Source organism: Vombatus ursinus, unplaced genomic scaffold (assembly GCF_900497805.2).
Source record: "Vombatus ursinus unplaced genomic scaffold, bare-nosed wombat genome assembly UNPS02014812.1, whole genome shotgun sequence".
NCBI lineage: Eukaryota > Metazoa > Chordata > Mammalia > Diprotodontia > Vombatidae > Vombatus > Vombatus ursinus.
The window spans coordinates 16,065,908-16,078,621 of record NW_020954590.1 but is presented as its reverse complement, the minus strand read 5'-3'; the positions used below and the strand labels follow the sequence as shown (position 1 = coordinate 16,078,621).

The 12,714-nt window shown below is 37.2% G+C and overlaps 1 protein-coding gene across 2 annotated transcripts in view; it reads left to right on the top strand.

Annotated features, from left to right (window-relative positions):
- Positions 1-12,714, top strand: part of LOC114053871 (solute carrier organic anion transporter family member 5A1-like) — a 190,847-nt gene that overhangs the window by 86,685 nt on the left and 91,448 nt on the right. For both annotated transcript variants that reach the window (XM_027876976.1, XM_027876975.1), the window contains exon 4: positions 8,579-8,743. In XM_027876976.1, coding sequence (XP_027732777.1) covers positions 8,579-8,743 — 165 coding nt within the window. The remainder of the gene's footprint in view (positions 1-8,578; positions 8,744-12,714) is intronic.

Sequence of the window (12,714 nt, the reverse complement as noted above, 5' to 3'; positions counted from 1 at the left end):
AAATAAATAAATAAATAAATAAATAAATAAATAAATAAATAAATAAAATAAAATAAAATAAAATGAAAAAAATAAATTCCTTAATCCTAAATATTTTCTTCTCTCCTTGTGGCCATATTGTCATTAAAGTTATTGAGTATCAAGAGATATTTAAACTTATTTCAAGAATCTTGGTCAGTTCTTTGTAGAAGTTCCTTATAGTGCAATAACACTTTAATACCTACATAGGTAATAGTTTGTTGCCATTATTGGACATGTGTTTTGTTTCTAGCTTTTGTTATCTCAAATAATGCTGCCAAGAATATTTTTGGACATATGAGTCTTTTCTTTCTGTTAATAACCTCCTTGGGGTATAACTAATTTTGGTAGTAGAATTTTGGGACCAAAAAATACAAACAATTCAGTAACCTTTATTGCATAATTTCAAACTGTTTTCTTAAGCCAATTTATAACTTCCACAGCAGTGAATTTGTGTGCCTGTATTTTTACAACCCTTCCTACAGTGAGTTTTCCCAAGTTAACTTCAAAAATAACACAATTTGATGTACATAGTACTAAATGTGCTACCTTAAAAAAGATCACAAACAATTGTATTATCTAATATAATTTAGTTTCTGTTTAGAGTTACTGATAAAGAAATATCAATGAATGAAAAATCAACTGCTGCTGAGTTTTTTATTTACCTTTGGAAGCTGCAAAGACTCTTTTTGGCCACTAGAGCTGACATAGAGAGTGAAACACATGATCAAATTGATATGATCAATTCTTCTAGCTACACCTTGCAAATTATGCAACACATAAGCTGTTTTAAATGTAGTGTAAAAGGGAGGTTTGATTCTGAGTGTTCTTGCTTCAGCTACATGTAGGAAGGTTAAAGCTTTCACAAGATGTTGATTGCTTTAATAGCTTATGAACTAAAAGTACCACTTAAAACATTAAGGATGCCTGATCAATTTTCTGAGAGCTGAGCTCATATCTTTGAAGCCATCACATTTTGACAGTACAGCTACCTAGAAATTCTCTAAGTTATTGCTTTTGATGACTAGAAAACTTTAGAAAATGTCCTGTCTTTATCTGTATGTGATCTTTTATGTTTACATATATTTATAATTTGAACAAAACTTTATACGCTCTTTTCTCTCTTAGACCTCTATCTCCATTTTGATTGCAGTGTAATTTAAAATCCATAGTGTTTAGTAGTGCAGGAATTTTGTAGGTCCTGGCTAAATTGAGTTAGCTACACTGAATCTGGGAGCCACATGTAAAGTGGCCATTGGAAACCCTGTGAATATGTTTGAGTAAAGGAGTTCAACCACCATCCTTTATATCTTCATCAGAAAGTATTACATGTGGCATATGTTTGACAGGAAGTATTACGTATACCTGTCCTTTACACATTTGCATCTTAAGAGAGCCCCACTGATGTAGAAAATATATCTTGTGAAGTAAGTAGGTAGAGAGTGAATATTAACAGTCTACAAGATATGATTTGAGCAACATATGGAGGATGCTTTCTTCATATTCTAAGTGTGGAGAGAACATTCAAGTTTATATCCATACTTGGACAGATGAAAAGTAACCTTGTTCAGTGTCAATTTCAAATAAACAAGCTGGTTTTGTGGCCAGGGATTGTGAAGGGTTCATTTCATAACTAAGATTGTTACTTCTATTCACTGAAGTGTGTGGGTGAGTGGCTTACGATTTTTTGGGGGGGAAAAGGTGAATATGCCCTTGTGATTGTGGGACTAAAAAATTGTCAATATGATTGTTATTATTAGTATTTCACAAATTGAGAGGTGGTATGACCTTGTAAAGAGCTGGCCTTGGAGCCAGGAAGACCTGGGTTCAAGTCTTGTCTCTGTCACATACTAGCTGTGGGCAAATCACTTAATTTTTCAGTGCAGTTCACTAATATCATGTAAGTTCCAGAGAAGGTGCTAACCTGCACTGGTAAATAAGTTCTTTACACTAATGAGGTAACTGGTCCAGTTCCAATTCCTAAGATATTATTAATACTAGTAATACTCTTTAGAAAAGCAGGGCGTGCTTGTGTCCGTATGTGTAGGAGGGTGAGGGGAGAGAAGGGCAGGAGCAGTGGCGATATTGAGCTTAAAAATCAGTGATCCTACATAATTGTCATCTTCCAAGGAGAAGAGAAGGATGGGGCTGTTAAGTGTTGGTGACCTTTGGGTGGTCCTTTATAAGAGTTTTCTTTTGTTTATTTATAACACACAGATGGAACTAGACAAAGAGAGCTACATTTAGTAAAAGGCAAAGAGATTAAATATCAACATGTTCAAAGAAATACACATCTTCACCCATATAAAGTTCATTAGACTTAGACTATAGAATAAGTGATGTATACATCTAGGTAGCTAGGTGGCACAGTGGATGGAGTGCTGAATTTGAAGTCAGATGTCCTGCATTCAAATCTAGCCTTAGCCATTTACCAGCTTTGTGACCCTGGACAAGTCACTTAACTACTTTGAGCCTTAGTTTCCTCATCTGCAAAATCTGGATAATAATAGCATCGCTTCACAGGATCGTCGTGAGGATCAAGTGAGATAATATTTATAAAGTACTTTGCATACTCTAAAGTGATATGTTTACTATAAATACTTACAGTTAGCATGTGCTTACTTTCCCCATCCTTTTAAAATATCAGAAGACTTTAAAGTTTTTAAAAATTGTTTGACCTCAAGAATCAACTATGAGATAAATAAATGAATAAATAAATGAACCTTACAATAGGAAGCCCAAGAACTTCTTTTATGCCATGTCAGATTCTGTTTTCATTCAGCTACAGTTTAGAAACAGGTACAATGCCATGTGGCCAGTTTGCACTGACTAAATATTTATGGTCTGTTATGAAATTATTGTATTACTAAAATAAAATTACTAAAATATTTTAATCCCAAATTGTTCTTAGGAATGGTAAGTTAAGAAAGGTCGAGATTTTGTCGCTTTGAAGCTACTGTTGCAGAACAAATATGCTATCTTAAATTTTTTATTGCTTTTGTTTTTACAACACCTTCATTTCAAAATATATCCTACCCTCTCCCCTCCCCAGAGAGTTATTCCTTTCAATAAAGAATAAAAAAGGAGGGAAAAAAAGCAGCTCAGCAAAATTAACCAACAAAAATCAGCTGAATCCAACAATATATGCAACGTTCTACCCCCATAACCCCTCACCTCTGAAAAGAAGGGAAAGAGATGCATTTTTCCCCTCTCTTCTTTGGGGCCAGATTGCGCTAACTTTTTACTGCTGCTTCTTCTGCTGCTACCTACTCTTTCTTCTCATTTTCCCCTCTCCTTTCTTACTCATTCCCTCTTTTTCCTTTTCTCTCCTCCCCCAACTAGCAGGTTTAATATGATTTAATAAACTAAAATAACTACACAATGGCAGAAAACATCAGTACTTCAATAGATCCCTCATTTCCTTAGAGGGGATATTGCCTCTACCAAAACAGATCATAGCTGAACTGTGCTATAATATAGTGATATTTTATCTGAGTTTCTGTGACTAAAATTTTTTATTTTCCTGGTGGCCAATCTTCTGGTGATGTCTCTTTCTACTTAGCTGAGCTGGTCTTTGGCTAGATTGTAACTCAGTGTTCAGAGCCTTTCCAGTTTGTCAGGACCTGCCAGAGATTGAATTCCACTAGGATAGCCCTCAGAAACAAGGATCACTTTTAAACCATCATGAATCATCAGAATAATAAGAAGTTGATGGAGGTATGAAAGAATAGGAGAAAGTTGTTAGAAATTAGGAAAATATTTATGGCTAATAGAATTTCCATATGATCAAGAACAAATGTATGAGCAGAAGATATATATGTATTCTATGTAGAGGCACATATCTGCCATTAGTGCATGCTCCCATCTCTTGATTTACTATTTCATTATTTTAAGTAGATAATAGTAGAATTAGAGTCATAAATAATGGGATTTCTCTCATTTCCCACCTAACGACCATCCACTCTTCTGTCATATTGCAGTACCTAAAGCATAAATCTATACTTCCCATCTCTCATCATGTTACTTCTCTTCAGTCTCATTCACATCTACTTGTTCCTTTGGTCTCCTCCTTTTGCAGTCTGCTTTTTTCTATCCATCAAACCACTCTTCTCTGCTCACTCTACTAGTCCATTCCCAGTTTCACCCCCTTCATGAAGCTTTTCCCCCCTGCTGGAAATGACCTTTCCCTCTTCTGATTTCTGATAAAACATTGTTCCTCTACTATGCATTCATTTTTTATCATATTTGTATTATAGTATTTGTGTACATGTCTTATCTTCCCTACCAGATTATAAATTCTTTGAGGGCAGGGGCCCTGTTCTTTTCATCTTTCTATCTCCCAATACCTTGCACATGGGTAGGTGCTTTAAAATGTTTGTTGATTGAATTGAAGACTTTCTCCAAATCTCACTTCAAAGAAGAATCATCTTCTAGAAGGCTTAGGTAAGGCTTTTTCCTCTCTCTCAAACTGCTTCTAGTGATGACTGTACAGTTGCTTAAGATAATTCTCCTTAACTAGATACACTCAAGAATTTCCAACTAGGAAATAAAATAGAAGGCAAAAATAGAAAGCAAAAACGAAGCATAAGGCGTAAGCAGTGGGTTCCTATTGTACCTGCATGTGTGATGTGGTCAGTGTGCCTGAAATTAGAACATGAGCACCTCAAAGGCCATGTTTTGTTACCATATATCGTTTGTATGGTACTTGGCACATTGAGGACACTAGGTAAATGTTAGCAATGATAACAACATTATGGCTTTCTTTGGGATTGTTTCTTATTGAATGTCTGTTTGCAGCCATAGGAAACTTGTTTCTCACTGTAGAAAACCTTGGCTGCTCAGAGGTTCAACTAGACCTCTTTGTGAAGGTAACTAGGATGTTTTTTTTTTTAAATCCTGAAGAATTCTCTTATTGCTTGGATGAGTTCATTACTAGAGCAAGAATTCTTACCCGTTTTTAGAGCCATGGACACCTCTGGTCGCTTGGTGAAGCTTATGGACCCCTTTTTCAGAATCGTGTTTTTAAATGCATAATATAAAATTCATAAGATTACAAATTGAAGTAATTATGTTGAAATATAGTTATTAAATATATCTATGTAAAACAAATTCCTGGACCCCTGGATAGGAACAACTGCTAGAACTTCCAAAGGCGACTGATGTATGTCCTGGGAATAACTTGGGAGAATCTGTTTTCTGCACAACACTTCCTTTTTGCTGTCTGATCGATCCTTTCCAGGGTAGAATTTATTCTGGGGCATTGTGTAGAACCATAACAAAATAGTCATCTTATTTTTTTTTCAAGCGCATTAGATCATATTTTTGTACCATAGTAGAGCCAGCAAGGAGCAGCTAGGTGGCACAGTGTCTAAAGCACTGCGTTCAAATTTGGCCTCGGACACTTACTAACTGTATGACCCTGGCAAGTCACTTAAACCCCATTTGCCTCAGTTTCCTCATTTGTAAAATGAGTTGGAGAAAGAAAGGGCAAACTACTCCAGTATCTTTGCCAAGAAAGCCCCAAATGGGGTCACAAAGAGTAGGACATGACTAATTGCCACCCCCCCCCCGCCAAGAGGCAGCATATTAGAAGTGGTTGGCAGCAGCTGGGGAGATGAGCATTAAGGAGTGAACACTGACAAACTGTGAGAGAGGAGATAGAAAGATTGTACCAAGAAGATAGGTGGCACAGTGGATAGGGTACCAGGCCTACAGTCAGAAAGACTCATCTTCCTGAGTTCAAATCTGGCCTCAGACACTGACTAGCTGTGTGACCCTGGGCAAGTCACTTAACTCTGTTTGCCTCAGTTTCCTCATCTGTAAAATGAGCCGGAGAAGAAAATGACAAACCACTCCAATATTTTTGCCAAGAAAACCCCAAATGGGGTCTTGAAGAGTCAGACACAACTGAAAATGACTGAATAATGAAAGATGCAGACTCAAAAAGCATAGCACTCTGGGGCCATTTAGTGGAGGGGAAAAGAGTTCAGTGCAGTTCAATGAGAGGCAGCTTGGTGGAGTAAAAAGAGGATTAATTGGGAATCAGAGGCCTTAGATTTGTATACTGGGACTACTAATAATTAACACTGACTTGCCTTTAGAGATAAAGCTATAATATTTGCTAAGAATTTTAAATACATGGTTTCATTTGCCCCTCTTGAGGGTGATATCACTCCTATTTTATATGTGAAGAAATTGAGGCTGAGAGATTTGCCCAATGTCATATAACTAATTGCTATCAAAAGCAGGATTTGGATTCAGCTCTTCCTGACTCCAAGCCCAGCACTCTGCCATTCAGTCTGTCATCATGCCCCTTTTGTTACTATGTGATATGGGAAAAATAATTTCTTTACTCTGGGCCTCAGTTTCTCTTACTGTTAAGTGAGGGGATTGGACCGATGGTTTCTAAGGTTTCCTCCAGGTCCAAGTTCAGTATGGCCTAGTTCAAAATTTTACTACTTCAAAGGAAAACTTGAAGCTAAATGTAAATTTGTAGACATTAAAAATGATCTTTAGCCATTCTGTTAGTGTACTTTCCTGGACATCATCTGTAAAGGATTAAATGATCTTGTTTAGATACTTTTTTAAAGAAGTGTCTGGAGCAATTGATACATACAATAAATGGTTTTTTTGTTTCCTTGAATTTTATTATATTGTTTTTGACACTATTCCTATTTTTATCCTGTAGTAAAATTTGCCTTTGTTCAGCGAATTAGATTTTAAGAATTTTTAAAAATTATTTGCATGTATTACAAAACTGGATTTTAGCATTTCAACTTAATATTAATAGCATTGTATTTTGTGTTATTTTGGTATGTTACTTCTTCACTGAGCTTTATGCCAGTGTTCTAAGTGATGCTAATATGCTTTATTCCCCGATGCAAAAAGGATATCTCTTTATAATTTATCAATTCAGATACCTTTATTCCATAAATTTATATTTAAAATATATTTTTTTCTTTGAACTTGACAAAAGAGATTGAAATTTTGTTAAGTAATTATTAATCCCCTCCCATCCCCCCACCAAAAAAACCCCTCTTATTATGAGCTAAATGGTTTCTTTATGGCCAAGAGAAAAGAGAAGGAATCATTTACCTTTGAGGCAACTTGGTCAGTTTTGAAATGAGTAGAATTTCTTCTTAAACTCAATTTATTAGTTTAGAAAGAAATTGTTCAACTGTACCTATTATCTGTAGGATATTTACATTGTAAATGTATTATCTTCTTTGAATTTTATAATAAAACTTTTATTTTTGTTGACTTCCTTTACTATGCCAAATAACTTTAATATTAATTTTAAAATGATACGTAGAAGCAAGGAGCAGCGTGGTGTAGTGGATAGAAGACCAGCCTTGGAGCAGGTGGTCTGATGGTTGGGAAGACCAAGGTACCAGTCCAACCTTCCACAGATGCCAGCCCAGTGACCTGTACAAGTCACAACCTCTCAGTATCTTAGTCAACTAATTATCTAAGACTCAAATTGCAGACTAGTTGCTGATCTGAGTCAGGAAAGGGAGTTTCTACACCAGGGAGTTCTGATGAAATTGCAAGTCTGGCCTCCCTAAAAATATATATGTTGTCTTCCTGACTTTTTAATCCTGGTGCTCTGCGAAAGAAGTTTTAAATTACGTACTTTCAAAGAGATTTATTTTTTATTAAGGACCTTGATTGCATTTATTGCATAAGATATCAAACCATCATTGACATGATTGTATATGTAAAAAATAATCCATCACAGTGTCTTATCATTGGAAGTATGAGAGACATGAGAAAAGCCATGATTGGGAAAACAAAAACACAGGCATTACCCAGTTATCTTTGACCCAGATAGGTGAACAGGTAGTAGGGAAGCATCCCCAAGCGCCAAATTCTTTCCTCCTTTCTCCATGGGGGAAACTGCCCCCCTTTAATTCAGAGCACTTGGAAAGTGATTGACTTAGAGTGCTGCCTTTCCTTATCCACATGCATAGTTGCCCTAAGATCTTTCCTCAGGATACCACTATTGAAGGAAGCTATATTCCCTAAGGAGGGGAAGCAAAAAAAGAAAAGAAGAGGGAAAGAGGTATGATCTTGCTATCTGGGGTTGGAACTCAATGAATTTTCCAAATGATGGAACAATATAGTTGGAGTAATAATACTATTATTATCCTACATTAGGCATGTTGTTGGTTGAATAGGTTTTTGTGGGCTAGCCTGGGAACTAACCACCATTTATCACATTCTTCCTATGGAAAAATGTATTTTGAATTTAGAATAATCAGCTTAGAAATACACTTTTGGAAAATAACCTGTTTGTTCATTGGAATCTTTTATGGTGATTATGGATATTTTTGAAACATTTTGTAACATTTTATTAGTCTTCTTTATCCTATTTGAGAAAAAATATCCCGCAAAGATATACCTAAAAGAAACAGTTTCCAATCAGGCATCATTTTTTTTTCTATTTTTATAAAAGCTCAGAGGTTATTGACAATTCATTTAGAAGATGATTCAAATTAGGTTAGATTTCCCATCCCTTCTTGATAACATTCATTTGTCATTTTTTTCCCTCATTTTGTAGACCTACCAAGAGCAGCTGTCAGGATCTTAAGCAACATGACATTCCTTTTTGTGAGTTTGTCATACACAGCTGAGAGTGCCATTGTCACCGCCTTTATCACCTTCATTCCCAAGTTCATCGAATCACAGTTTGGCATCCCAGCTTCCAGTGCCAGCATCTACACTGGTAAGACATTGCCATTTGGGACACCTGAAAGCATTGTCATGTTTGGTCATCAGAGAGGAGTGAGGTCAGAGGAAGTTTAGCCCAAGTTCAAAGCAATGACCTCTATCATCTTATCACCATTAAACTAAGGAGGGAGAAAGTCTGGGAACACCAGCTTGTTTCAGAAAAAAAAGAGTTGGCTTCTATGATTTTAAATGATCATTTTTTTTTTCTGCTTGAATTGAAGAATTGTCTGTTCCTCTATGTTTAAGGCTTTGTTCTTTAAAGAAAAAAAGGAGAGGGAGAGGCAGTGGCAGTGGAAAGGGGGCAAAAGACGCAGCTAGGTGATCTTCTTGTTGTTCCTCTGGGCCTGGAGTCAGGAATATTTGAGTTTGAATTTGGCCTTAGACATTTTCGAGTGGTGTGATCTTGGACAAGTCACGTAACCTCTGTTTGCCTCAGTTTCCTCATCTGTAAAATGGGGATAATAATAGCACTTGCCTCGCAGGGTTGTTTTGAGGATCAAAGGAGATGATATTTTGTAAAGTGCTTAGCACAGGGCCTGACACATGGTAAGTCCTATATAAATGTGAACTATTATTATTATTATTAGAGAGCTGCTCTCAGTGTCTGGAAGACTTGGGTTCAAGTGCTGCCTCTGCCACATATTGGCTATGTGACCTAGAGCAATTCACTTAAAGCTTTCAGTGTTCCAGGCAACTCTCTAAAATTATAAGTTATAGACAATTTGTTGTTGTTTATTTGTTTTAGTTATGTCCAACTCTTTGTCACATCATTTGGGGGTTTTCTTGGCAAAGAAAGGTTTGTCATTTCCTTTTCCAGCTCATTTTACAGATGAGGAAACTGAGGTACGTGAGATTAAGTGACTTGCCCAGTTCACACAGCTAGTAAGTGTCTGAGGTCAGATTTGAACTCAGGAAGATGAGGTTCCCCGACTCTAGGCCCAGCGCTCTGTGCACTATGGGGCCACCTAGCTGCCCACATTAGTAGAGGAAGTTTCTTCCTGGGAGTTTCCTACCACAATTAAACCATAAGATCCAATCTAAACGCCGAGGAAAGGGGATGGAACTGAAATCTTACGTAGGCCTTTTATGTAGGTTGGCATGAAACTTTAGTGTTCATGTTACAAACAACAAAATAAACTTAAGTATTTGCTTATTATGATATCAGCATTTTTCCTCATTTATTTATCATAGCATCATTAGTGTTGTCAGGGACTTCTAGGTCGTAGACTCCATCTCTTTATGTCTCAGAGGAGAAAACTGAATCATTTCTCAGTGTTAAATGACTTGTCTAAGGTCATATAGTTAGACGTCACAGAGAAGTTTGTTTTGAATCTCCGTAATAAGATATCATGTCCAGGGGCAGCTAGGTGGCACAGTGGATAGAGCACAGGCCCTGGAGTCAGGAGGACCTGAGTTCAAATCTAGCTTCAGACACTTACTAGCTGTGTAATCCTGGGCAAGTCACTTAACCCTGCTTGCCTCAGTTTCCATATCTGTAAACTGAGCTTGAGTAGGAAATGGTAAACTACTCCAGTATCTTTGCCAAGAAAACCCCCAAAAGGGGTCAACAACTAAACAATAGCAACGGCAACTTCCTGACTGCCAGGCACAGTGCTTTATCTACTGTGCCATATCTAAATGCTCTAGCAAACTCTCTAAGACTTTAAGTTTCACAGAAAAGTTCTGACCTGTAACAAAAAATAAAGAGAAGAAAAAAAAGCAATTAGGTAAAACTAATGAACATATCAACCAATCTGATGGCATGTGGAATATTTTCCACCCTGAACTCTCACCTTTATGAAGAAAGGAGGGAGATGCTTTCCAGATTGTAGAAACTATTTTTTCTCTTTTAAGCATTGCCACCCAGGGCGTCCCACTCCCTCCAATGCTATTCCCTTCCCTCCCATGCTATGCCCTTTGCTCCCACAGTGATGTTGGGTTTGCCTTCTCTCTGGCCCCAAGCTCACTGTGGAGCTGAGGCTGAATTTACACTCTCCAGCTCTGTCTCATCACAGCAATCTGCAGAGAGAGTGGCTGGAGGTAGACCTCAGTGTTGGAGGAAAATAGAAATGAAAGTTTCTACTAGGTTGGGCTTTTTTGTTGGGTGTAACTGTGGTGGTGACATGGGATATGGAGTGAGAAGAGGCCCTGTGTAGTGAGATCTGGGATACAAGGGTTGAATGATAACTTGCCTGTTGAATGCATATATCTCATTTGTCAGTGCCATGATTATGAAAGCAACAACATGCCATTCTCCAGAAATAGCTGTCTGCATTTGATTCTTGTCATGAGCTTTTTTCCATGGCTTTCCCTTCTTGCATTCATGGTATCTCCATTGCAATCTCAGCTGTATATGGCCTTCTGTTGGTACCAGTGTGCTCAAAAAAGACTGCATTTCCTTTTCCATCCCATTTATGATTTCCTTCCACAACAAAGTACAAGTGGTAATAGTCAGGGGTTATGAGATACAGTGGAAGGGGCACAGATTTGGAACCAGAGGACATGGGTTCGAATCTCTATGCCATCACTTACTGCCTGTGTGACTTCTGGGAAGTGTTTAGCCTCACTGAACTAGACTTTCCTCATTGTCAAATGAGGAAAGTGTGCTAGATGATCTATAAAGACCTTGTCAGCTCTATATCATTGACCTAGTAGTATACTGATCTGTCTGCTTTTTATATGAAGTCAAGCTGGTTCTTTCTATCTTAAGGAGGCCACAGTAACATGGTGGAGTAAGTGCTAAATGTGGATTGGGGGACCTGGGTTTGAATCCTGTCGACCTCTGTGCCTTTGGGCAAAATCAATTACTGTGACCTCTCTGAGCCTCAATTTCTTTATCTATAAAATGGAGATAATTATATTTATAGTACCTACTTCACAAGGTTGTTGCCAGGATTAAAATAATTGTTGAGTATAAAAGCGTTTCTAAACTGTTGAAGTATTATATAAATGTCATCTATTATTATTAGGTGGTACATTGGGTAATATAGGGCAGCTTGGTGGCACAGTGGATAGAGTGCTAGGCCTAGAGTCAGGGAGACCTGACTTCAAATCCAGCCTCAGACACTTAGTAGCTGTGTGACCCTGGGCAAGTCACTTAACCTTTTTTGCCTTGGTTTCCTCATCTGTAAAATCAGCTGCAGAAGAAAATGGCAACAGCTTGTAGAATGTTATATGATTAACTGAAAGTCCTTTAAAGTCCTTAACAATAGACTTAAATGAACTGCATTCGTATGTTCACATTCCAACACTTTTCTCTTTTGTTCAGTCCCATTCTGTTTACTTTGGCTTAGATGTACAATATAATTAGATGATACTTGTTCTCTTTTTTAAATAGAATTGATGACTGCAATTAGTAGGTGAGCACTCTTTCTGTCTGGGGTGGCCTGCAGAAGAAAATGGCAAAAAGACCACGTCTGGTCTTTGTGCTTTTGCACAAGAAGCTCCTATGCCCAGGATACACTTTCTATTTCCCTTTGCCAAGAAAACCCCAAATGGGGTCATGAAGAGTTGGACACTATTGTAACAACTGAACAATGAAAGTATTGGGTAAGAACTGAGGATCAGAGTCAGGAAAACTGGGCTTCAAATATCAACTCAGTCACTTACTAGCTGTGTGACCCTGGGCTGACTGTCGTCATCATCAATTTCCTCATCTATAAAATGGGAATAATAATAGCACTTACTTCACAGAGTTTTTGAGGATCAAATGACATAACACATGTACAGTGCTTGGCAAACTTTAAAGTGCTATTTAATGCTACTATCATTTTTAATTCTCCTGGATTTAAAATTTTGATGTACTTTATTCTAAATAATTATACAATTCATTTTGCTTTAGTTGTCCAACCCAAATCTCCATGTGTATTTCTACAGTAAACACAGACAAAAGAAGCTTGTAGAATGTTATGTGATTAATTGAAAGTCCTTTAAAGTCCTTAACAATAGACTTAAATGAACTGCATT